General features: G+C 36.4%; 1 protein-coding gene across 6 annotated transcripts in view; it reads left to right on the plus strand.

The window, feature by feature from the left end:
- The window catches only part of NNT (nicotinamide nucleotide transhydrogenase), a 108,193-nt gene that overhangs the window by 10,372 nt on the left and 70,460 nt on the right, over positions 1–27,361 (plus strand). For all 6 annotated transcript variants that reach the window (XM_077117111.1, XM_077117109.1, XM_077117112.1 and 3 more), the window contains exons 3-7: positions 1,059–1,288; positions 3,591–3,808; positions 5,675–5,762; positions 10,901–10,989; positions 19,547–19,734. In XM_077117111.1, the coding sequence (XP_076973226.1) occupies positions 1,059–1,288; positions 3,591–3,808; positions 5,675–5,762; positions 10,901–10,989; positions 19,547–19,734 (813 nt within the window). The remainder of the gene's footprint in view (positions 1–1,058; positions 1,289–3,590; positions 3,809–5,674; positions 5,763–10,900; positions 10,990–19,546; positions 19,735–27,361) is intronic.

Below are 27,361 nucleotides of genomic sequence, written 5' to 3' on the forward strand. Positions count from 1 at the left end.
TGAGAACGCTGCCTTCTGAGCCACCATGGCCCACCCACACTTGGTTATATTTTGTGATGAAGGTTTTCGTTGTATGAACTGTTGAGAAATATGGGCGTGTGGGAAACCCATCATTCGCTTCATGGAGAAGTGGAATCTGTTATTCCAGATTTCATGGCTAGGCCAATAGACTACCATTCTTGTAACTCATCGCCTTTTATGTACCCGCTGTGCTCCCACTGCTGTTGATGCCCTTTGATTACCTCATGGCTGTGCTTGCACATTGCTTCTGTACCACGTTGTTCTCTGTGTCCCTTTCTGTGGGTCTCCTGTCCAAATTGCTGAGAAAAAACCCTTGATTCAGTTGGATATTCACAGGCCAAGGTAGAATGGTAGTGATAGATAGATAGATAGTAGCCAAGATAAGAAGAAGCAGAGTTCTTGTATAAGGGCATCTCACAGGCTGCTGATTTTCTTCATGTTCGGCTTGTAGATGATCATCTTTGCTTTTACTGCTAATCCCTGTTCTAAACATGCACAGCTAGACACTTAAGCAGTGTCTTAAGATATTACGCTTGGAAATCTATGAGGAGTTCCCTGTGGCCAAATTTCCAGGAAGGGGAGTATGGGTGTGACACATCATAAAAGTGTCTAGTACAAGGTTATTGTTTAAACTGGCTAATTATTTTTGCCTTCATTTAAGATAAGGACAGGGAGAGCATACTGGGAGGGGTTACTTTGAAGAATGAAGTTAACACGCTGAGTAGATCACCCAACTCAGTTCTTCCTAAGAATAAACTAAGCTAGTTATGTACTTTGAGGAGAGCCGTTTGGGCAGATAGACTATTTAGAATTTCAGGAGAGTGAGATTAAAATTTTCTCACCATTTATTAAAAAATTCAAAGAATTATGATTATGAAGTGGTAACATCATTTTGAATAGCAACTTGTTTTGCAGTACATTTTGAAGATAGTCCATTTCCAATTTCTGAAATCTGCTATTAAATATTGTGTTTTTTTAACCAAATGTATTTTTTTACTTTTATTTATTTATTTATTGTTGCTTTTCCCTGCTTATAGGAATTCCATATAAGCAATTGACTGTTGGAGTCCCCAAGGAAATTTTCCAAAATGAGAAGCGAGTAGCATTGTCTCCAGCTGGAGTCCAGACCTTGGTCAAGCAGGGTTTTAATGTTGTCGTGGAGTCGGGTGCTGGTGAAGCTTCCAAGTTCTCAGATGATCACTACAGAGCAGCAGGTGCTCAAATCCAAGGGGCAAAGGAAGTGCTGGCTTCTGATTTGGTGGTCAAAGTAATTATTCCTTTTTCCTCTCTCATTTACAGCATGCTGACTTTTTAGAATCTTTCCAGTGAAAATTAAATTACTTTCTTGTGGGTGCTATAGCCTTTTCAAAGGATACCTTTTTCTCAAAGAAACAGTTGCAGGTTGTGAATGCATTTCATATCCCAGTAGGACTTTGATCAGGCGATGTGATCTATGTGTAGCTATGAGAAAAGGAAAAATGATCTTCAGACATTTTTACATTTTCTCTGTGGAAATTCCCTTTTAAATGGATAGTGAAAATCTGCACGACAGGGTTCCCTATATAGTCAAAATGTCTACAGGTGAATAAACTACTGCTGGATAGAAAGAAGGTAGAGAACTCAGCCAAGGACTGAATGTACAGTGATTATCTGATAACTAGAAGAGTCAGTGATTTATATTGACATAAGTGCTAATTCTAGAGAGGACAGGACTATTCTGGAGAAAGGAGCATTGGCCTGAGTGGCCAGTAGCCTCACCTATTTTCATAAAAGAACTTAAGGTGTTATACAATAGAAAGTTATATGACGAAGAATTTAAGATCTAAAGTAAAGACTCACATAGAAGAAGGAAGACTGAACTGTATCATGAATCAGGCAGAAGTTGATTACTCGAGTTGAGCATCAAATTAAATTCTGAGCCTCCTGCAGCCAAGGCAGAAAAGGGAAGTATGGATTCTATTTATGTGACTGTCGGATTAAAATAAGTTCTTTCTCTGGAAAGAATAAGCCTTTTCCAGCATTCATGTCTAAGTGGAATCAATCACATACTTGTTTACCTCAAGTCCACTGAATGACTCACCGATCTTAATACTGTTTTTTGAAAAGACGCAAGAACAGTTTTACTACAGTGTTTAAAAATTAGTAAATAAAATTTATGGTATAGAGATAAATTGCAGTTCATCTAAGTCTTTTAAAGGTTTTAGGTATACAGATATTTGGTGACATAAAGAGCTTAGGAAAAACAGAGGAATAAATAAAATCCAGTCTAAAGTTGGTGCTAAGGACCAAAACTTTAGAGATGTTCCACAAAAATAGATTGGTAGAAAAAAAAGTTGGTTGGTAGAGTGCAAAAATTTTTTGGAAATGCTCTGTGTTCCTCTGAGAGATTAACACATGTGAAAAGCACTGAGAAATCTGTAATATAAATATGTATAGTTTTGTAATAGCATTGATAAACTGCTTGACTTTGGAGTCTCTTGAGTTCAGGCCTTTTAATACCTTAGGAGCTAGTGATCCAAAGAGCTAGGGAAACATTCTGTTAGCTTGACTCACTCACTCAGATGCCAAATCTCAGATGAGCATTTGATAGGAGCTAATAGAGTCAATTCAAAATTGTCCTCTAATTTTTGCCAAATCTATATTATAGATTTTCATTGAGGAAAAACAGAGCTTGTGAGAGTCTTAATTAAAATCCAGAAACTAGAATCACATGTACCGCTGAAATGCAAATAACATGCCATAGGTAAAAGGTGACATGCTTTGATATGAAAATATTGACACAGGGTTTGCATTTGTATTTCCTTTAAAAACATAAATGCCGGATGTGTTTTCTGGGATTCCTTGCCCAAAAGTACTACTCCAAACTGGGAGCTAAAGAAGTGATGTACTTTATTTGAGGATTGATTTCAAACTTATAGATATGACATATTTTTAAACACTTTTTAAATGAAAAATTTAAATTTGGCTTTAAAAAGTAGAAATTTGAAACTTTCATTCATTGGCATACTAGAATATATTGTAGTTTTTTTTTTTCTAAATGCAATGCAGCAAGGCTATTAGTTTGAATTGTGTTCGTCTGTAAATTACTGGGAATTTAACACGACAGATTTACATATCACCATGGGGATTTTAGTTTACAACATTCTTAACTTTCACCACTCTGAATGTTTATGCCTGTCAAAATTAGGAAGAATTGAATCCTTGAACACATGACAAAAATTGCCTGTCCTTTCTCTCAGATGTCACTTAGTTTAGCAGAATAAAGGATTTTAGGAGGACAGATTTATTGTAGAACCTATATATATATTTTTTCACTGCTCTGTAGAGCAAAACTGTGTATTTCTTAGGAATGTGTACTCTTTTCCCAAACCAGTCCATCAGTCAGAGGATAAATGTCATAGGTCTTTGTGTACCTTATCTTGCTTAAGAATTTAGTAAGAAATTTACAGATGAAAGATTTACTTTTGGAATATTATTTAATTAGAGCATGTTACCTAAATTTCCCAGTTTGCTTAAAAATATTTATAAGGTATTTATATTTTTGATATATGACTTGACTTTTTTCTTAGGTGCGAGCTCCCATGGTTAACCCAATATTAGGTGTTCATGAAGCTGACCTTTTAAAGGCATCGGGAACACTGATTAGTTTTATTTACCCAGCACAAAATCCAGACTTGTTAAATAAACTTTCTAAAAGAAAAACTACAGTCCTGGCAATGGACCAGGTTCCAAGAGTCACAATTGCTCAGGGATATGATGCCCTAAGCTCCATGGCCAACATTGCTGGGTAGGTTGATTACTTTCCATTTCAGTTTGAACGAATGCTCAGTAGTGTGTTACAGAAACATTCTCGCTATAGCTCTTCTCTTTTGCAGTGATTTTACTTGATGATTGTTGGAGATTTCAGCCACTCTTCTCTTGGTTTTGGTTGAATTGAGGTGAGAGTTGTCCAGAAAATGCCTGCTCTCGATCCCATAAACTTTGGCCCCAGGATTGGCTGAACTTTGAACCCTTGGGGATCTGTGGGAAACAGTTCAAAGAATTACTGCCTTATGTCCTGATCTGTTCTATGTGAAATGAATCATCAATTACCTATACCCATACTTTGTGGCACAAAAGTATCTGTCTTATTCATATACACAGCTGTATTACAGTGAAGGCGCACTGCTTCCAATTCTTTACTAATCATTCTGAGTTTTTTCCCTCTCGTCAAAAATGAGTACACTTTATCACTTTTTCCACTATCAAAGCTTTCTGGTTTATTTCCTGTGTCATTAATTTTGTTTTTGTTATTTTCTTCAGAATAACAATTGAATCTTTCAAAACATTGATTAAATTTCTTATAATGACCTTTGTATCAGTATCATATTAGCTTTTTGAAATTTTCTATCATTTGGATTCAAAAGTAAGATTAGCAACTAGTGAAATCTCTAAGATAGTATTTTTCTTCTCCAATATGATTAAATTGAAAGTAACAGTGGTGCCTGTTAATGTTTTTGCATTAATTGTTATATTAAGCATTATTTTTATAGAAAATATTTATAGAAATATGATCAGGCAAAGGTTTTGTTGTCTGTTAGTAGATGTGTCTTAATATTAAATATTTGCATTTTAATGTTAAAGAGGGCATGTATTACAAAGGGAGAATGTGCAAAAGTATCTTTTAAGTATAAAATGGTGTTTAAGTGAAATCAGTGTAGTACATCAATATCTTCTTAAAGCAAAAATGGAGTATTTTACTAGTTTTTATTGCATAGTTTCTGTTGCTAGACATTGTAATATTTATCAAGCAGTTATTGTGTGACAGGTTTTATGCTAAGTGCTTTACCTGTATAATTTCATTTAGTGTTGACAACAACCCTAAGAGAAAGAGTCTCTTTCTGTCACTATTTAATAGATGAAGAAACCAAGGTTTAGAGAGTTAAAGAAAATTTGGCCAAGGTCAGGAAGTGAGTCAGTGATAAAACCAGGGCTTGAACTGAAGTCAGTCTGCTGCAAAACCCCATAGTTTTAACCATGAGAGGTAAGGGAAGTGTTTACGTTCTCTGAGGTTGACATCTTATTATGTATAAGCATATAGCTAATCTAATTTTTTAAACCTTAAAATCATGTTTTCCCATTATATAGGACCTATAAATTTATGAAAGAAAATATGGACACCATAGTAAAGTAAAAGAAAAAGTTTGAAGTATCTATAGTTCCAGTATCCAAAGAAAATCATTATTAGCATTTTCTTATCTTTCTTTTATTCCTATTTTCTATCTCAACTGATCTGCTGGAATATTTGTTATGAAGAGGCTGGAAAATATCATGGGTTAGAGTGTGCCTAGGGTAGGCAGGTTGCCTGATTAGGCTTCTGGTTTATTAGCTGGGTGTTCTTGGGCAAGTGTCTTCATCTATCTGTGCCTCAGTTTACTCATCTATAAAATGAAAATAATAACTGTATTTACCTATAGGGTTGTTGTGAAGATTAGAGGAGTGAAATACTTGTACAGCACTTATAACTGTTCTTGACATATAAGCACTGTTTAAATGTTAGCTGTTATTTTTATTCTTCAGTAATTTAAAACTTTATGAGCACTTATGATGATGTATGAGCCCAAGAACTTTAATTTTATGGAATTACTTATCCCTTCTTCATTTTTTTCTAAAGTTATAAGGCTGTTGTATTAGCAGCGAATCATTTTGGACGGTTTTTCACTGGTCAGATCACAGCTGCTGGAAAAGTTCCCCCAGCTAAGGTAAGTAAAATATTTACAGTTTCTTTATAATGTTAATTAATAAGAGACAAGTATATGCAGAACCTTAACATAGAGTTGTTTAAGATTTCTGTTATGGGTTATCCTCACGCTGGTGACTTCTGTGGCTTATACAGTTATATGGTGGAGCCTCAGAGCTGAGTATTCAAAGTTGCTTGAAAAAATGAATTTTGCCATCTCCAAAAGTTCCAGTTTTTTGCCTGTTTTTGTCTTATGTGAATTCTTAGAGACTCTGATATCCATTAACTTGTTCTGTTTAGCCTGTTTATTATTCTTTAATTTTTGTTAAGGCTTCAATATACCAGTCAGCAAATTCTGTGTTTCCCAATCATTACAACATTTTGGTTTATAGGAAAGACTTTTATGATTTCCTTACTTTTTGTAAAATTTTGGATCAAGAGAACAAAAATGGGAGATGGTGTAATCAGGTCATCTGGCAGAAAGAAAAGGTGCCATTTTTAAAATGTAGACTGAGAGCAGAGGGGAGCAGTTAATGTTCAGAGGTGGGGATGGTTAGGTGAAGAAACAACTACATTGTGACACTGCAACAATAAATACAATAAATAACTATATACATACTTAAGCTGTGTATAGAAACAAGGCTAAATGTTGTTACCTACTTACATACCTCTAGGATAAAGGTTTACCAAATACTTCCCACTGTTAAGTAATTTGTTAAATAAAGCCAGAGTTGATGTACAATGCAAATCTCAGAAAAAAAATAGAGAAAGGGTATAATTATAGCTTTGAAAAATATAGTTATATATATTGCTTTGAAAAACAGGCCAGGCAGAGAAAAATAACAACAGATATAAAAGGGGAGACAAGGGAAGGAAAGAGGAAAGAGGGAGGAGCAGGAGATCAAGGATATGGTTGTAAGAAATTAAGAAGCATAACATTTACTCTTAGGGCCTGTTTTTGGATTTCCTTTGTGTTGAAAGTGCATGGTTTTTGGCATGGCTATTCTAAAATATAGTATTATAAGAGATTTAAGATTTTTAAAAGTGATATTCAATCAATAAAAAATCAGAGCGATATATGACTGATAGAAAGAGTGTAATATATTTTTATAGCATTACTGCCTGACCAGACGAAACATAATGGGTGGTCAGATGGATAGTCAAAACTGACTGGTTAGGGTGCCTGGGTGGTTCAGTTGTAGAATGCTCGCTTTCCATGCAGGAGACCCGGGTTCGATTTCCAGACCATGCACCTGCCCCCCAAACAAACAAACAAACAAACAAACAAACAAAATCATAATGGGTAGACCTAGGATTATTCAGCATTTTTACTTTAAAAATGTTTTCAGTTTATCTCTGTGAAGTGTGAGGAAGTTTCTTGGAGTGTGGCTATTTGATGAAGAATAGAATTAGAATTCAGAAAAATTAGACTATCTTGTAGAAGTAGTATAAAGATTAGTATGAAGAAGTAGTATAAAGTAGAAGATTGTCAAGTTACCTGTTAGGAGGGTTACATTTTTTCTTTCTCAGGATGCTAAGAAAATGTCTGGCACTCACGGCAGCCAGAAGTTGATACAGTTCTTAAACTGGCTTAGTGCTTTGGTGCACAATCTGTTACTCAGCTTTGGTTAGAATCTTTTTAGAAGTGTGTGGAAGTTGAGAAGGCTGCAAATATGGGGAACAAAAAAGGATTAAAAAGAGAAGAGGCTTATAGTCATTTTTAAAGGCTGAATGAGTCAGCCTTTAACAGGTGGAAAAGTGAGTCTTTTTAAGTGAGAGTTTAAATGGGCTTAAGGAACTCTGTTTAGATAGTTACCTGATACTGAAGAATTAGACACCAGCTGGGCTCATTAAGGTAGACTGGATAGTATGTTTTCTGGATTTGCTTTAACGTGGAGAGTTCTGGTACTGAATTCAGTCGGTTGAGGTTTATGTTGTACCAGACTGTCCTCTGGTAGCTGGGGGTGGCATGAATAGGACAAACAAGATTCCTACCACGTGGAACTTTACAGAGGGGTAGGGTGAAGTGATAAATAAGCATTCAAGAAAGTATATACAAGATGATTTCGTTTATACAGGAAATTAACAGGATGATAGGACAGTGAGTAATGGGAGCAAGCTACTTGAGTTTTCGTGATGGGGAAGTCTCCTCTGACATTTGAATTAAGACCTGAAATATGGAAAGAAAGAATCCATCCTTGTGTTGAGCAGGGGTTAGGATTCTAGGTAGAGACAACAGCGTATATAAATGTCTTTGGTGGGAAGGAGTTTGGTGTGTTCAAGGAGAGTAAAGAATGGGGTGAGCAAGGTGGAGAGTGGCTGAGAGGATGTTGGGAAGGCAGGTGGATCGTGTGGGCCCTTTCTTATAGGTCATGCGATGGAGTTCAAATTCTCTTGCAAGTGCGAAAAATGTCTTATTTAGGATACAAAAAATTCATTCTGGCAGTTTGGTGGGGGAATTGATAGATCGTCGGGGAAAGAATGAAGTCAAGTCGGTTAGGAATTGGTGGCAAAAATAGTGTCCTGGGAAGTTGGTGGCAACAGAAAGCTAGAGAAAGAGGATGGATTGTGAGGCCTTTGGGGGTTAAAACCTGCAGCACTTGCGATGCACTGGAAGGTGGGGTCTGTGATAGAGGGAGAACTCAAGATGACCTTTCCACCTTGGCTTGAATAATTGAGTGCACAGTTAGTGCCCTTTACTGAGCATGCACAATTAGTGCTCTTTACTGAGGTGGGGAAGCTGGGAGGAGGTGTAGGCTACACGATTGGAAATCGAAAAAAGAAAATTGGCTCCTTTTCCTTACTCGTTTGCCTACTGTTTCTTTTCTTTTTATTTGGTGCATGGGCCAGTAATTAAACCCAGGTCTCCTGCATTGGCATGTGAGCAAACTATCACTGAGCCACTGTTTCTTGAGTATCTGTGTATGGTGCACCATGCAGTGGTTAGTGCCTTAGTAGATTCTGTCACTTGATATAATCACATTCTTGGGAAGGTATTTCAACTGTTGCATCACAGACACTAAATAGCTTGCCCAAGCTTATACAAAACTAGTTGGCTAACAAAGTCAGGATTTGAACCCATGCTCTCTCATTCTTGGTCTCCATGTTTTTTATTCTCCACCCCATGCTACAGAGAAAGACTAAAGTTCTGTTGTCTGTCTACATTGTTTTAGTATTGTGGAATTCTGTTTTTTAAATTATGAAGTCCTTTGTTATTTGCTGATTCAGGGTAGCAAGGCCTAGTGCTATCTACAATTTTTATTTTTTATGCAGTGGTGGGGCTTCAGCCTATTGAGCAGAGTGGGTGCTTTGGAACCCAGAGCCTGCATGTTTCTCCCATCTCTCCTTGCCCCCTTTTCTGTAGATTTCTTCCCTTCCCCAATACAAACCATCATCATCAGCAGAAACATCACACAATCTCTGAGGCACTGCCTAGGAGTCACTAGAACACAGTTGGACTAGTCTTAAAGAGGCAGAGGATGTGGAGGCATGATGGGTGGGTGGGAATTTATAAGCTTCTGTTTCTGTGGGTGGCTTTTTTTCCTGCAGGAACAAGCAGTTGCCTTCAACTGATTGTTGAAACTGTAACAAGACTTTTCTCTGAAAGTTTCATTCCAGAGTGTGGACTACATTGTTTATTTTGTTTCTTAGAAGGCAGTGAGGCTCTTTTTTTTCTGAGGAATTATTTTGTTCTCTTGGCCCTGATCCTTCCATTGTTATGGAGACTGGTTGCATTACTTTGGATTTTAGCTACATTTGGTTTAAAGTGGTTCAAGATTATTTGATTGGTCATCATCTATTCCTTTCAGAAGCATTTGAGCTGAAAGAGTACATATTTCAGTAGGGTTGTACTCATCTTTAGAACTTGTTTTGGCATTTTATGAACATAGGAAAACCTTAGAATTTGAGAGGGAGAGGTGGTTAGAGTACCAAGTTGGAAATTTTAGAAGTAGCTTTTATACATCAGAAAGAAACTGTTTCTCTTCAACAAATTTAACACTGATTTTGTAGTTTTTATACTCTGATACTGATTTTCAGGCTATTTTTACTTTTTATTTTTATTTATTTTAATTTTTTCAAAAACACAACAATATACAAACACATTCTTACCATATTATCGTTCTATTATTGGTATATAATCAATAACTCATAATATCATTACATAGTTGTATATTCATCACCATGATCATTTCTTAGAACATTTGCATCAATTCAGAAAAAGAAATAAAAAGAAAACAGAAAAAAACTCATATGTACCATACCTCTTACCCCTCCCTGCCATTGACTGCTAGTATTTCCATCTACCCAATATATTTTAGCCTTCGTGTCCCCTATTTTTTTCTATACCCTTTACCACTCCCTTTCACTGATCACTAGCATTTCAATCTACTAAATTTATTTTAACATTTGTTCCCCCTGTTGTTTATTTATTTTTAATCTGTATGTTTTACTCATCTGTCCATAAGGTAGATAAAAGGAGCATCAGACACAAGGTTTTCACAACCACACAGTCACACTGTGAAAGCTATATCATTATACAATCATCTTCAAGAAACTTGGCTACTGGAACACAGCTCTGTATTTTCAGGCACTTCCCTCCAGCCTCTTGAATATACTGTAATTTAAAAGGGTGATAGCTATATAGTGTGCAAGAGTAATCTCCAGGATAACCTCTAGACTCTGTTTGATACCTCTCAGCCATTGACACTTTATTTTGTCCCATTTCTCCCTTCCCTCTTTTTGTCTAGAGGGTTTTCTCAATCCCTAATGCTGAGTACCAGCTCATTCTAGGATTTCTGTCCCATGTTGCCAGGAAGGTTTACACCCCTGTAAAGGTTCATGTCCCATGTAGAGAGGGAGAGGGCAATGAGTTTGCTTGTCATGTTGGCTGAGAATGAGGGGCCACATCTGAGCCACAAAAGAGGTTCTCTGGGGGTGACTCTTAGGTCAGGCTATTTTTAGATGAAGGTTGTGGACCTTTGCCAGCAGTTGTTCTTTTGATAATTTTTTTTTTTAATTGGAGAAGTTGTGGGTTTACAGAACAATCCTGCATAAAATACAGGATTCTCATTTACTACCCTGCTGTTAACACCTTGCTCTGGTGTGATACCTTTGTTGTACGTGACGAAAGCACATTTTTGTATCTGTCTTCTTCCCTAGATTCTTATAGTTGGTGGTGGGGTTGCTGGACTTGCTTCTGCCGGGGCGGCAAAGTCGATGGGTGCGATTGTTCGAGGATTCGATACGAGGTGAGAGCTTTACTGGTGGTTTCTGTTAAGGTAATAACATTTTGCATATTTTTAAAATATTAGTTATTTAAAAATTTTATACAGAGTTTTAAATATCAAAGTAACACATTGAAAAACTGCTTTCTGTCTCTGTAAATTTGCTTATTCTAAATATTTCATATAAGAAAAATCATCATTATGAAAGATATATGTCCTTTTATATCTGTCTGGGTTATTTCATTCAATGTCTTGTGATGTCTTCAAAGCTACTACATGATATATCCATGTAGTAGTAGATATCTGAATTTCATTTGTTTTTACAGCTGAATAGTATTCCATTGTATATACCACATTTTGTTTAAACACTTGTCTCTTGATGGGTACTTGTATTGTTTCTCCCTACCTTTTGGCTACTGTGAATAATGCTGTGATGAATCCTGGCATACAGATGCCTGTTCTAGTTCCTGCCTTCAGTTCTTTTGGGTATATACATAGGAATGGAATTTTCATATATTTAACTTTTTGAGGAACCACCTCAAAAATGATCTTCATGCTCACCAACACTTGTTATTTTCAGTTTTTAAATAAAGCTCAGTCTAGAGGGTGTGAGGTGCTATCTCATTGTGGTTTTGATTTGCATTTCTTTACTGGCTACTGACGTTGAGCATCTTTTCAAATACTTATTGGCCATTTGAATATCTTCTTTGGAGAAGTGTCTGATGAAGTCCTTGGCTCATTTGAAAATTTGTTGTTGTTGTTGCTGAGTTGTAGGAGTTCTCTATATACCCTGGATATTAAACCCTTGTCAGAAATAGGGTTTCCCAATATTTTCTCAAATTCTGTAGGTTGTCTTTTTCACTTTCTTGATAATGTTCTTTGATGCACAAAAGTTTTTAATTGTGATGAAGTCTGTTTTATGCTTTTCTCCTTTTGTCGCTTGTGCTTTTGGTGTAAAATCTAAAAATCCATTGCAATGACTCCATTATTACCTTTTTTTGAATTTAGTTGCTTTTTCATGGTATACTCTTTTGATTCCCTCCTTCTTTTCTTTATTCTATATTTTTAATTTTTTTCTTACTTATTACCTTTGTAATTACAATTAACATCTTAAATTAATAACTACCTGGTTTAACTAGTACCAACCTAGTTTCAGTAGTATTCAAACTCTCTACTCCTATATATTTCTTTCCTTCCTTCTTTATACTGTTATTATCTGAGATTATATCCTTATACATTGTATGTCTATTAACGGATTTTAAATGTAGTTTTACACATTTCCCTGTTAAGTCATTTGGGGAAGGGGGACACAAAAAATTTTTACAAACCAAAAGTACAATACTACAAGATTTTATATTTGCCTGTATAATTACCCTTCCAATACTTTTCTTGTGATTGCAACAGCTATTTCTTAGAGGCTAAGGGTGGTAGAGAAATAATACCACTACTTTTCTTGAATATAGAACGATGAAAAAAAAACTCAGAGATGGAAAGAATATGACTTTTCAGAGCCAAGGATGTTCCATGGAATAAAATAGATGTGTAGTGCTTCCCTGGAATTTAGAGAAGTGATGAACTGCTAAAATGTTTTTCTGCTGAAATGGACAAATGAGGTCTTTCTGAAATAACCAGGACACAGACAGGGATAGCTGACGTAAAGCATGCCATTAGTCCTGTCTTTTCGTTTTTGCTATTTGTTGATATGAGTTTTTTTCAAGACCTCCAAGCCTAAATAAAACAGGTTGTTCAAATTTCTTTGCAGTGAACAATAGTCTTAAGGTAAAAGTATATATGTTTGACTCAGGTTATTTGAAACTTGCTATTGGGTAAATTCCTGAGAATTTAGTAAGTTTTAGTGACGACATTGGTTTAGGTTGTGTACAGAGTAGATAGCTAGAACACATTTGCTGCTTAATTCAATTTTTATTTCAGTTTAAGGTAACTCATGTACAATGAAGAAAGATGTGGCAAACTGATATAGTATTTTTCTGAGAATGACAACTCAGCTAATCTAATGACTATTTTGAGACTGATGGTTGATATCATGTTATAAACATGAAATCTAAATATATGGGGAACACCTATGATTATAAATTCTTGTTGGAAAACCGAATAACACACACAAAAAATCTTAAATTAAACCTCTTAGAACCTTAAGTACAACTCTCTGCCTAAAAATCTTAAAAGGTGTGAATTTGAATTATTTCAAGCAATAACTAGGAAATTCCTCTCTTAATAATAATGATTATCTTGACTAACATTTTATCTTGACTATAATTTTAAAGTTTATTAATATAAATTGATTTTCTTTTTAATGCTTTTATTATAAATACAAACATACAAACATTCTTGTTATACAGAAATTCTTGACATGGTTACAATCAGTGGCTCATAATATCATCACATAGTCATGTATTCATCACCATGATCATTTTTTTGAACATTTTCATCCCTCCAGCAAAAGAAATAAAAAAGAAAAACTCATACTTGCCATACCCCTTACCCCTGCCTCTCATTAACCACTAGTATTTCCATCTACCCAATATATTTTAACCTTTGTTCTCCCTATTATTTGTTTATTTCTTATCTGTATTTTTTACTCATCTGTCCATACCATAGATAAAAGGAACATTAGACACAAGGTTTTCACAATCACGCAGTCACATAGTAAAAGCTATATCATTATACAATCATTTTCAAGAAACATGGCTACCAGATCATAGTTCTATAATTTCAGGTACTTCCCTCTAGCCACTCTAATACATCATAAGCTAAAAAGGGAATATCTATATAATATGTAAGAATAACCTCTGAACTCTTTTTGAAATCTCTCAGTCACTGACACTTTATTTTGTTTCATTTCTCTCTTCCCCCTTTCGGTCAAGAAGGTTTTCTCAATCCCTTGATGCTGAGTCCCAGGTCATCCTAGGATGTCATTGCCAGGGAGGTTTACACCCCTGGGAGTCATGTGTAGAGTGTGGGAGAGCAGTGAGTTCACTTGCTGTGTTGGGTGAGAGAGAAGCCACATCTGAGCAATAGAAGAGTTTCTCTGGGGGTGACTTTAGTCCTAATTTGAAGTAGGCTTAGCCTATCCTTGGCAGGGGTGAGTTTCATAGGGGCAAACGTCAAGATCCAGGGCTTGGCCTGTTGATTTGGTTTCCCCATTCCTTGTGAGAATAACAGGAATTCTCCAGATGGGGAAGTTGAATTTTTCCCCCATTTCTCCCCATTTCCTCTGGGGGACTTTACAAATACTTCTTTATCCGCTGTTCATATCGCTCTGGGATTTATTAGGACATCACACTAACCTGGAAAAACCAATAAAAATCTCATGCCCTATTCAAGGTTCCAGGTACCTGTGGTATTCAATTAAACTGACCATATAAGTTAAATTAAGAAATACGCTAGTCAAAATATAGATTTTATACCAAATAAACATTTCTCATTTTAGTCACACACAGAAGTTGAAGTTTTAAAATATGAATGACCATCTGTTTTCAACACCCTGCAATACTGACATTCCTTTGTTCTTCCTCATGCAAAAACATTTTTTAATTTTACATTTAGTCACTATCATTGTATACTGTAGGTATTCCTAAATTATACCATCTCAGTCTTTACTTCTATCTTTCTTTCTGGTTTCATATGTTCCCCTAGTCCTCCTCCCTCTATCATTCTCATGTTCAGCTTCATTTGGTGTACTTACATTATTGTACTGCAATCAGGTAGTATAGTGCTATCCATTTCTGAATTTTTACAATCAGTCCTATTGCACAATCAGTACCCCTGCAGCACCAATTACTCAATCTCTATTCCTGTTTCTATCTCCTGATTACCTGTGTTCTTAACTGAAATTCTCCAAGTTCATTCACTAATGTTAATTCATATCAGTGAGACTATACAGTATTTGTCCTTTTGTTTCTGGCTAATTTCACTCAGCATAATATCTTTAAGATCCATCCATGTTGTTACATGCTTCATGACTTTATTCTGTCTTATAGCTGCATAATATTCCATTGTATGTACATACAAAAGCTTGTTTAGCTGCTCATCTATTGATGGACATTTGGGTTGTTTCCATCTCTTGGCAGTTGTAAATAATGCTGCTATAAACATAGGTGTGTAAATGTCTCTTTGTGTCCTTGCCCTCATGTCCTCTGAATAGATACCTAGCAATGGGATTGCTGGATCATGTGGCAATTCTATACTTAGCTTCTTGAGGAACTGCCAAACTGCTTTTCACAGTGGTTATACCATTTTACCTTCCCATCCAATAGTGGATAAGCGTACCTCTTTCTCCACATCCTCTGTAGCACTTATCATTTTCTCTTTTTTTGATACTGGCCATTCTGGTGGGTGTCAGATGATATCTCATTGTGGTTTTGATTTGTCAAATGGACTTTCTTTTTGACCATAAAAATAATACATGCTTATCCTCCATTCTGAAACATTTTCTGAAAAAGTATAAAAAGTGAAAATATATTTATTTGGTACAAAATTATATTTTTACTGGTGCATTTCCTAATATAATTTATGTGGACAGCTTAGTTGATACCACAAGTGCATGGAACCTTGAGTAGGGCATGAGATTTTGTAGGTTTGTCCAGAGCGATGCCTTGATAAATCTCAGAAGGGTTTGAACAATGAATAAAAAAAGTATTTGCAAAGTCCCCTTGGGGGAATGATGAGAAAGGGGGAAAGTTCAACTTCCCCAAGTGGAGAATTCTTGATATTCTCACAAGCAGTGGGGACAACCAAAGCAATAGGCTGAGCCCCAATCTTGGGGTTTGTTCATATGAAGCTTAACCCCACAAAGGATAGGCTAAGCCTACTTAAAATTAGGCCTAAGAGTCACCCCCAAGAGAACCTATTTTGTTACTCAGATGTGGCCTCTCTCTCAGCCAACATGACAAGCAAACTCACTGCCCTCCCCCTCTCTACATGGGACATGACTCCCAGGGGTGTGGACCTTCCTGGCAACATGGGAAAGAAATCCTAGAATAAGCTGGGACTCGGTACCAAGGGATTGAGAAAACTTTCAAAGTTTTGAAAGTGGGATGAGAGAAATGGGACAAAATGAAGTGTCAATGGCTGAGAAATTCCAGAGTCAAGAGGTTATCCTGGAGGTTATTCTTACTCATTAAATAGATATCACCTTTTTAGTTAAGGTATATTGGAGAGGCTGGAGGAAAGTGCCTGAAAATCTAGAGCTGTGTCCCAGCAGCCATGTTTCTTGAAGATGATTGTATAATAATATAGCTTTCACGATGTGACTGTGTGATTGTGAAAACCTTGTCTCTGATGCTCCTTTTAACTACCTTATGGACAGATGAGTAAAACATATGGATTAAAAATAAATAAATAATAGGGGTGACAAATGTTAAAATAAATTTAGTAGATTGAAATGCTAGTGATCAGTGAAAGGGAGGTGTAAGGGGTATGGTATGTATGAATTTTTTTCTGTTTTCTTTTTATTTCTTTTTCTGAATTGATGCAAATGTTCTAAGAAATGATCATGATGATGAATATACAACTGTGATGAAAAAAAGAATGTTCATATTTTATGTTGATTGGTTTTATTAGTAAAAATTAAAAAAAATTTTTTTAAAATGTGAAAGTAAACTGACTTAAAGTCCCACCACTTAGAAATAAGTACTAACATTTTAGGCTGTTTCCTTTTTATACACATTAATTAAAACGTAATTTTTACTATTAATATTTAATTTATTTTTTTCACTTAATGGTAGATCATGAAGATCTTTCTTTACTAATAAACATTTTTAATGACTGCTGAGGATTCTACTGTATGAAAAGTACCATGATTCAGTTAATCTGTTCTCTGCAAATACTATTTTTGCTGCAAATAACCAATATTGTATATGTATCCAAGAATGTACATATTTGGAGACGTCTCATTATTTTCTTATGGTAAATTCCTAGAAATGGAATTTCTGGGTCAAAGAATGTATACATTTTAAATTGATATAGTATTTTTAATATATTGTATTTTTAAATGATAAGATCATTTTGGAGGGCAAAGATGTAGCAGCAAAGATTCCAAAATAACAATTATGTTTTCTAATTATACATGTTCATTATTTAAAACAGAGAAATATAAGGAAGAACATAAAAGTACCTTTCATAATTTTACCACCCAAATATAATTGCTAGTGATTTTTTTATGGGATTCTTTTTTTTAAATTAATTTATTTATTAATTTAAAAAAATAACAGCAAATGAACAAAAACATTAACATATGATCATTCTGTTCTACATATATAATCAGTAATTCACAATATCATCACATAGTTGCATCTTCATCATTTCTTAGAACATTTGCATCAATTCAGAAAAAGAAAAAAAAAGACAACAGAAAAACAAATAAAACGAAAACTGAAAAAAAAAGATTATACATACCATACCCCTTACCTGCTAGTGATTTTTTTGATGTAATTCCTTGCAGATTTTATGTTTATACGTTTTGAACAAAATTGGGATCATTTTATGTATATATGTATGTGTGTGTCAGAGTATATACATTATCCTGAATCCATCTTTTTTCATTAACAATAGTAGTCGTTTCTGAAAAATTTTAAAGTGCTCTATCTGTTTGTATGTCTTTGACTGCAAGGGGTCACCATCTCAAACTGGCTTACTCCGTAAGAAAAGGTATCTGTCTCCTAACTGGAAATACATGGGAAAGACTCTCTTTTCACATTACAGTTAACAGCTCACTGGTGTTATCGAGGACCAGGGCGTTTTATTTTTGTCTCTCCTTTCTGCTGTCCTTTGCTTTGGCTTCCTCAGTCTCATTTCCCTTATGGTCACAAGTTGACTTCTAGGGTTAAGCTGGGATATAAGCTTCTGCTGAAGTCAGCAGGAAGAGAGAACCTGTTCTTCAACCATTGACTCTGTCCCACTCCTCAACCACGGTAGTTGCTGGGGATGGCTAGGTAGTGATTTGCTTACACCATGGTTTCCCAGACTTCCTGGTGGCCAGGATTACATGCAGCTTTTGCTAATGGCCTCCCTGCTGAAGATTGTTATTCAGTGGGTCTGGGAATTTGAATTTTAATGAGTCCTTTGAACAGCTGTTATCTTTAGGTAAGTTTGGGATTCACTGGAGTGGGGCAGATGTTGAGTTAACTGTGCTGTCTACTCCTTTGTTGGCTCTGGTTTTCCAATCAGCATACTATACCTGGCTACCATTTTCTTTTTTTAACTGAATTTATTTTTATATAATTTAAATATGTTGGCTTTTCACATTTTATCGTGTATATATTGCTTCTTATCAACACAATTTAATGGGGACAGGAGGCAGAAATAAATTCATTAAAATATCTCTAAGTCTTTTAAATGGGAAAGTCACCAATAAGGACAAATTCAGAACACTGACAAATGAAGAGCCTCAACTTCAGTGATTTAAATAAAATCACATCTCAATGTAGGTCAGATATCACATCATCATCTGTCTCGGGACCACAGAAAACGTAACTGATTATTGGACTTGGTAATAGTGGAATTACTTTTGCAACTTACCCAAGTATAAGTTGGAATTCCCTATAGTTATTTTTTCTTAGAAAAGAAAATAGTGTTGTAAAAGTGTTACTTGCCTATAGAATAAAATTGAACAGAAATATCAAAAGAAAGCTTCCACTTTTGGATATATCCAGTTTTCTCTTTTTATTTTTTATTTTTTAGATTAGAATAGGACTCAGGAAACTATAGCCTACATGCCACATTGTCCAGTTGCTTGCTTTTGTCAATAGAGGTTTTTCTGGAATGCAGCCATACCCATTCTTCTTGCTGCAGTGGCAGCATTGAGTAGTTGTGACAGAAATCACATGGACTGAAAAGACTGAAATATTTGCTATCTGGTCCTTTACAGTAAAAGTTTGCCAACTCTTCAGTTAGAATATCAAAGTTGATATGATACACACTGATCATATAGTCTCATCAGGCAACTATTGAACTAAGTCAAGAAATATCTGAGCTAGAGCAAGCAGAAGAAATAGAAGAAAATATATCATCTTCTCAGTAATACTTTTTTTAGATCAAGTCCACCAAAAATTAAATTATTTTGAGTTAACTTGTAATAGTAGGACATAAATGCAGCTTCACTCAAAGAGCATTGACTTTCATTTTATTATCCTTGCTATCCTGCTGAGAGAAACTGATAGGAAGTATTCAGAATTTTCTATAAACCCAGGATAAAAAAAGGCAATACTAAATTCTACCTTGAGATCTAGTTCAATGACTGACATTTAATTCTGTGACCCTCATTTGTGAGATATCTTATAGAGATCAGATCTTCCCCTACGTCTAGACATCAACTAATACAGTTCTCAAGGTGTTCAAGAGAGGAAATCACAGCATGAGGGTCTGTTTGTTCTGGCCATCATTACATCCCATTATCAATTCTGGGTTGCTTTCCTTCACTTCCTTTAACAGCTTCTGAATTTCCATGCCATTTTGCTCTCTAAAAAAATATATATATATGTAAATGATCTTGATTCCTTTATTTGAGTCTAAAGTGCAGAACTTATTTTAACCACCGGTTTCCCTTCAACAATCACCTTAGAGCTGCGGCTTTGGAGCAGTTCAAGTCCCTTGGTGCTGAGCCCTTGGAGGTAGACTTGAAAGAATCTGGTGAGGGACATGGAGGATATGCAAAAGAGATGTCCAAAGAGTTCATTGAAGCGGAAATGAAACTCTTTGCTCAACAGTGCAAGGAAGTCGACATCCTTATCAGCACAGCACTCATTCCAGGTATGTCATTAAGGAAATGGCTGTCTTTAAAGCAGTTGCATTCATGCTTTTTTTTTTTTAATGTAGGTGAATAATTGTTTAATATTTGAATTTCACCAAGTAAAGATTTCTTTTTCTACTATAAAAGTGCTAAAAAATAAAACACATGAAAGGCAGGAAAGGCAAAAATTACTGCTACTCCTAGAGATAATAGTCATAGAGATAACTGTCATTAATAATTAGATATATTTTTCCAGTCTTATATATATATATATATATATATATATACATATTTGGGTGCATAGACCAGGAATTTTTTTCTATGCATTTTTATAGATCACACTCTGCAGCATACAGTAATATATTCGTAAGCATTTCCGCTGTTTAAACCCTTGTTAAATTTATTTTCTAATTTATTTCTCTTCTCCTTGCTAAGATACTATATTCTCATTGTAGAAAATTCAAACATTATTGAAAAATATGAAAAAAAGTACAAATCCTTGAAGTTCCACCATAGATGATCTTCATTAATATTTTGATAATCGTTTTTCCAGACATAAGAGAGAGCAAGAGTGTGTGTGTGTATATATATATTTACTTTTAATTTTTTTATTGTGAAAAATAATATATAAACAAAAAAAGCAATAAATTTCCAAGTACATTTTGACAAGTAGCTATATGTTCTAGTTTGCTAGCTTCTGGAATGCAGTATACCAGAAACGGAATGGCTTCTAAAAAGGGGAATTTAATAAGTTGCTAGTTTACAGTTCTAAGGTAGAGAAAATGTCCCAATTATAACAAGTCTATAGAAATGTGCAATCAAAGGCATCCAGGTAAAGATACCTTGGTTCAAGAAGGCCAGTGAAGTTCAGGGTCTCTCTCTCAAGTGAGAAGGCACATGGTGAACACAGTCAGGGCTTCTCTCTCGGCTGGAAGGGCACATGGTGAGCAAGGTGTCAACTACTAGCTCTCTGCTAGCTTTTCTCTTCCTGTTTCATGAAGCTCCCTGGGAGGCATTTTCCTTCCTCATCTCCAAAGGTCCCTGGCTTGTGGGCTCTCTGCTTCTCATGGCTATGTCGTCCTTCTCTGCTCTCTCTGAATCTCCCATTCTCCAAAATGTTTCCTCTTTTATAAGACTCCAGTAAACCAATCAAGACCCACCCAAATGGGTGGAGACACATCTCTCCTAATCCAGTTTAACAACCACTCTTGATTGGGTAACATCTCCAGGGAGATGATCTAATTACATGCGGTATTGAATAGGGATTATTCTGCGTTTACGAAATGGGGTTTTGATTAAAACATGGCTTTTCAAGGGTACATATATCCTTTCAAACCAGCACACTATACACCAGATTTTAAAGTTTGATATGGGCTACAGTTCTGCGATTTTTCATTTTTTATTCTAGCTGCTCCAAGACTCTGGAGACCAGAAGAAATATCACTATATTGATTCAGTAGTCATACTCATTTGTTAAGTCCTACCTTCTCAATTATTCTCTTCCTTCTCTTTTTGTGAAAAATAACATATATACAAAAAAGCAACATTGCGACAATTAGTTATAGAACAGAGTTCAGAGTTTGGTATGGGTTACAATTCCACAATTTTAGGTTTTTACTTCCAGCTGTTCTAAGATATGGAGACTAAAAAAATATCAATATAATGATTCAGTAATCATCCTCATTTGTTAACCCTACTTTCTCTATGTAACTCCACCATCACCTTTGATCTTTCTCCCCCTCTGTAAGGGTGTCTGGGCTATACCCATTCTAACATTTTCATGTTGGAAGGGGCTGTCGATAATATGGGATGGGGGATGAAACTGGTGGATGTTCTGGAGAGGCTGGCCCCTCTTCATTTCAGGACTTATCTGATTCAGGGGCCCATCTGGAGGTAGTAGGTTTCTGGAAAGTTACCCTAGTGCATGGAACCTTTGTAGAATCTTACATAATGCGCTAAGTATTCTTTACGGTTGGCAGGAATGATTTTGGTTGGGGTTTGACAAGTTATGATAGTGGCAGTGTTTAACTGAAGCTTGCATAAGAGTAACCTACAGAGTAGCCTCTCGACTCCATTTGAACTCTCTCAGCCAATGATACCTATTTGTTACGTTTATTTTTCCCTTTTTGGTCGAGATGGCATTGTTCATCCCATGGTGCCAGGGCCAGACTCGTTCCTGGGGGTCATCTCCCATGCCTCCAGGAGACTTTCATCCCTGGATGTCATGTCCCATATAGGGGGGAGGGCAATGGTATCACTTGCAGAGTTGGGCTTAGAGAGAGAGAGAGGCAACAGAAGAGGTCCTCCAGAGGTGAGTCTTAGGCATAACTGTGTAGGCTAAGCTTCTCCGCTACATACATAAGCATCACAAGAGCAAGCCTCAAGATCAAGAGCTTGGTCTATTGATTTGGGTGTCCCTAATGCTTGAGACAGTATCCGGGGTAAAGTTTAATAGTTCCATATTGTTTCTCCCATCACTCGAGGGACTTTGCCAATACTTTTTGATTATTTGCTTAATATATTCTGGGATGTATCCTCTAGTGTATATTTTAAATTTATGGATGTTATGCTTTATTGCTTTCTTCATATTTCCTTTTACATGGTTTGGTCTTTTCAACCAAGTTGTGATCTCTTTGATGGCAAGAATTACTTCCCAGTCTCTTTAAACATCTTTTTCTAAAGAATATATTGCAGTTATCTGATTGATATCCAACCAGTAAACATTTATTAGTCAGTAGGCAGTAGCTTGATCTAGGTAAGATTTGGGGAGTGAAAAAACTCCATCCTTGATATATTCTCTCTTTCCTTCTGTTACTGAATAATGAGTACCAACTGTGATTTTTTTTTTTTCTGAAAGAAGTGGTCCGGATACTCAGAATTTAAACAGTTCATGAATTCTTGTGTTAGATCCTACTAAAGGGGCCTCACTTTTTCCTAGAAACTGTGGAGAATTATGAGAAGTTGCTTTGTGATCTCATAGGAAAGGAGATACCCCACACACACCCCAATCTGTCTACAGAAACTCAAGGGCAGGGAGTTGATTGACATCAGGTCTTTGAGCTTGTGGGGCCAGTGACATGCCTCTCCCCAAGCTCTTCTTTTTTTTCCCTCTGCTTATCTGGGTCATAGATGAGCTGGTCTTATCAGGTGCCTCCATCCCACCAGAACTGACTAGATGAAGGCAGGCAGGCAGGCGGGCAATTTGGAGATGTATGTCATGAGGGCTGAGCCCAGGAAAGAGTCTGTGAATGTAAAAATAAGCCCAATGTTTGGTCACTGGAGTTGGATGCAGATCAGGCAAGCTGGGAGCTCAGGAGGAGGTGTTTGTTAAACCCCTACTGCTCGTGCACAAGCAGTAGCAGAGAAGTCTTTGAGGTTTCACCCTTTCCTTTTGGAGTGCATGCTCCTTGCTCACCTATATAACAGGTGGCTTTGAAGGATGGAAGCGGTGACTTGTAGCCACTTTCTGACCTCAGAGAGGCAGCGATGTGCTGGGAAATGGAGGAGTTTGAGCTGGTCTCCTCCTTCCCTCATTTATCCCGCAGAACTCCCCATCTCTTGTTTTGTAGCTGAAGCAATTTGTTTTTTATCCCAGGAAGCTGGATATATGTGCTAAGTGGCCAGTAGAGGGTGCTAAAATACTTATTTATGAGTAAATGATGGGACCATGAAGTTACTTTTTTGCCAAGTGGTACTCTTAATAAAGAATTGATTTTAAAGCCATGAGAGAGTGATAAAACTCAAGATTCCTTATGTATAATGCATATAGACTTTTAGGGCCTATCCTTGATGGCATCTCATTCTCTATAAGTAGTTTATAATAAATGTCCTTTGGTAAAAGTTCAACAAGTAAAACAGTTTTAATGCAGTGCTATTAATCTGTTCCACAGAACCTTTCCTGTTTCTAAACTTTTATGAAGCTATGAACTGCCTGAGAGCCTAAAGTCTTGACTAATAGAGAGCCCAGAGCTCCCCTTAGAAGGCTAGTCTCTGAAAAGGACCTTCTTTTTACCTTTTAAAAAAACCGAAACCAAGAAAAGTTAAAGTATTATAGAAAAGAAGAAGATGATCTTTCTAAAGATACTTTATAACTCTGGGGGACTGGAAACTGAAAGCAAGAGCCTTTAAAAAAAAAAGACTGAAAAAATGTTCTCTGAGGGTAAGAATCTACAAACAAACTTACCTCATTCTATAAAGAAAAGGTACCAAAGACCTTTGAAAAATGGTGTCCTTGACCTTTTTTGGTTTTTTGTACCTTTGTTGGTTTATGTCCTGAGCCTTTGCCTGGGTCACCTGATGATGTACTCTTGCATGGCTTTTGGAGTAGAAGTTGTTCTGTCATAAGAGTTTGCCTTGAGTTAATCCAAAGGGGATTAAGTCAAATGTCAGAAATTCTCCAAGCTAAGATTGCTTAGACAGATCTGTGGTAGGCTGGACTGAAGACCTGGCATGGATAAGTATGCTGAGAGGTGGACACAGATGATTGGCTAGTTTCATATAACAACCTTATAGAAGGAATACATTTTCACCCCTTCTTGGTGCACAGAAAAGGCTTAAAAAAAAAAAAACAAGTAAGAACCTTGTACTTATGTAGATTGTACATGGAATGAAAAAATTTCTGTAGCTAGCTAGTATTTTACTGCCTTGTATCTTTTACCACTTATGGTATCATTAAATAGATCCCCTACAGTGTTGGGTGATGAGTTAAAGGCTGGAATTCCACTTACTGCAGCTGGCATTCCTATTTTGTGGTGCTCTGTACACAAGGGAAAGTTTCCAGCCTTTCTAGGGCTATTGTTAAAACATTAAGGCAGTCCTGCTGTCTGGTAATGCTCAGGCTGTGTTCATAATCTTTTCTGCTAAGCCTTCTGAGATGAGATTTTTTCCCATCGTCTCTGTTGATCTAGAACCCTTTTTAGAGAGATTTTTCATAGCCTTAGAATATGTAACTGGGAAGGGAGTGAATGAAGTTGAAGATCCGATAGGTAAGTTAGGTGAGTTGGGGTGAGAGGAGGTAGAATCACACTGATTGAGCACTGACCATGTACTAAGCACATTATACCCTAAATTTCAAAGAGAATCAGGACTACTGTGGAGGTCACATTCAGTCTACCCCAACAGAAACAGCCTTTCGATTTAAAATCCTTCCTGACAACCACCTGACTAAAAAATCATATGATATGATCATACAGCTTCCCTGCTCTTCTCTTCCCTACCTCCCATCTTGCCCTGTAGTAATTTAAATCACAGCTGCTCTACAGCCTGAAACTTTGTCTAGTAGTGATGATAGTATCTTTCATCCCTTGGCTTCCCAGTATCATTAGATAAAAGTATTTAAAGTGATCAGAGTTGGATCATGTTACCCCCCCATTACTGGGCTATAAAGTTTGCATTCTTGTGTAAGGTTTTCGTTGTTTTCCATATTGTAGTCCTGATTTAGCTTTTGGGCCTCCTGGTTAGTTAAATTCTTACTCTCTGAGCCTAGTTTCAGTCATGCTGGCTGCTATTATCTCTTCAAATAGTCCAAGGACTTAAGTACATATCATTCCTTCTGTTTGGAATGTTGTCCCTGCCCTTTTCTGTCTTTTGAAGTCCTACTCAACTCAATCACCACTTCCTCCATAGTTTCTACCATGTCCTACTCATAGTAAATGCTCTTTTTTTCTGCATCCTTAGCACTTTGCCTGTGCTTCTTATTTCGGTATGCATGGACTCATCGCCGATTAGTTGTCTTCTCACCCTGTGAGTGCAGGAGTGTTTGATTTATTTGTCTTGGCAAGAGCTTACCATAATGTTTCATATCCAATAGTGGCTCAATTGTTAGCCAAACTAATAATTCTGGGTGCCTTCCTTAGGTCTCAGTTGGTACACTCTCTTCTTTTTTCCAGTGCTATCTAAGAGAGAGAGAATGCTTTTTTGGTTCATTTTGAACACTGTGGAGGCTAATTTAAGACTGGCTGACTAGCTTTCTTAAATTATTTAAGTAGGACACATGCCCGGTCTACAATTTAAGGTGCTTTCTGAGACTAACCAGGAGATAGACTTAGGAAGTAGCAGAAAGTTTGTTTAGAAAAATAGTAATCTAACAGCCAGGAAGGAATGTCTTCACTGCTTGATTATAAATTATAATCCCTTAGGCCATATATATTTGGATCTCTTTTTAGGTATGACCCAAATTAGTGTACTTTTTGTTTTTATCTATCCTAGTTAGGGTCTGTAAAATATGCTCCTAAAATGACCCTTGCAGTGATTTTCCATGACTCCAGAGAATTTGGAGAGAATGTTTTCCCTTCATATGTGCGAACCTTACACTAGGAGACTGAACCTGAGAGAGTAGCAGTTTCCTGAAAAACTAACATTTGTTCTGTATCTGATGCTCCCTGTCTTTTTTAATCCATCTTTTATGGGGAGTGGAAATACATTACAAAACAATGGCTCTTACAATAACTTCAGGCAAGAGAATAACTGCAGGCAAGAGAATAATTGATAGAAATAGACTCTCCATTTTGTGAAATTCTACCAAGAAGATATTGTTTCAATATTCTATGAAGAGTTTGTTTCCAAAAGAAAGGGTTTATTCTCAAATTGGTCTTTTGCTTCTTCTGTGAGCATTATGCTCTTATAGAAACTGTATACTGGGGATTAGAGATTCCTGTCTTTACTGGAATTATGAAATTCTTTTACTGCCTGTTTGATTCATCTACCTTCTTCCCCTTTCTTTAATATATTGTATAGAATTTTTATATATTAGTTTCACAAAGTTTCTTTTGTTTTGAGAATTTTGAAGCACAGAGAGAAATGCTTAAAACTTGCAACATCAACGATTGGTAACCACAGGCTGTCTACACACCCTTTGGTCTCTTTCAACCCAGACAGGGCAGCATGTCATCAAGAGGAGGATGCCAAAATTGCAGTGTTCCATTGCTATTTATCAGTCTCAACTTCTTAGGATATGTTTGTGCACATGCAGTGAGTTACTGGGCCAAATTTAACAAAAGTTCTTTTAGAAAAATTTATGGCACAACTTGTATTCTGGTTTGGTCTGTTATTTCTCCAAAAGTATGTTTCAAAATTGGAAAGCACTATGCTCCCTCCCTGGCCGATCCCTGAATTGAGTGGTATTGGGAGGCTGAGGCGGTCTCTGGTTCTGTAGCACCTATATAGTTGCTGGTAACATAGTTGTACTTCCACCATATGCATCTCTCTACCTCTTTCTCTCCACTTTCCCTATCCTTTCTTGTGACTCAGTATTAGGATTGCTTATCACTATAATAAATGAACCCCAAAGTATACAATGGCTCAACCGCTATAAACATTTATTTCTTGCTTATTTAACAGTAAGGATGCATTAACAGTTTGGCAAGACAACTCTCCTTCACATGGGCATCTGGAGATTTGGGTCATGACAGTGTTGACATCTATGTGGTTATGGAGTCAGTATATATCTATGAAGGTCACTCTGGGGACTGTCTTTTCCCGCCAGCCAGAAGGGAAGTGAGTTTGGAGGAGAGGGCATGGGAGGCCTGTAAGCAGAACACATCACTGTGCTCACGTTTCTTTGGTTACAGATTCATCACTTGACCATTTTTTTTAAAAATATTTTTATTGTAAACCTTAATAAACAGACATGCAAACATTCTTGACATA

The sequence above is a fragment of the Tamandua tetradactyla genome, chromosome 9, assembly GCF_023851605.1.
Source record: "Tamandua tetradactyla isolate mTamTet1 chromosome 9, mTamTet1.pri, whole genome shotgun sequence".
In the NCBI taxonomy this organism is placed as follows: Eukaryota; Metazoa; Chordata; class Mammalia; order Pilosa; family Myrmecophagidae; genus Tamandua; species Tamandua tetradactyla.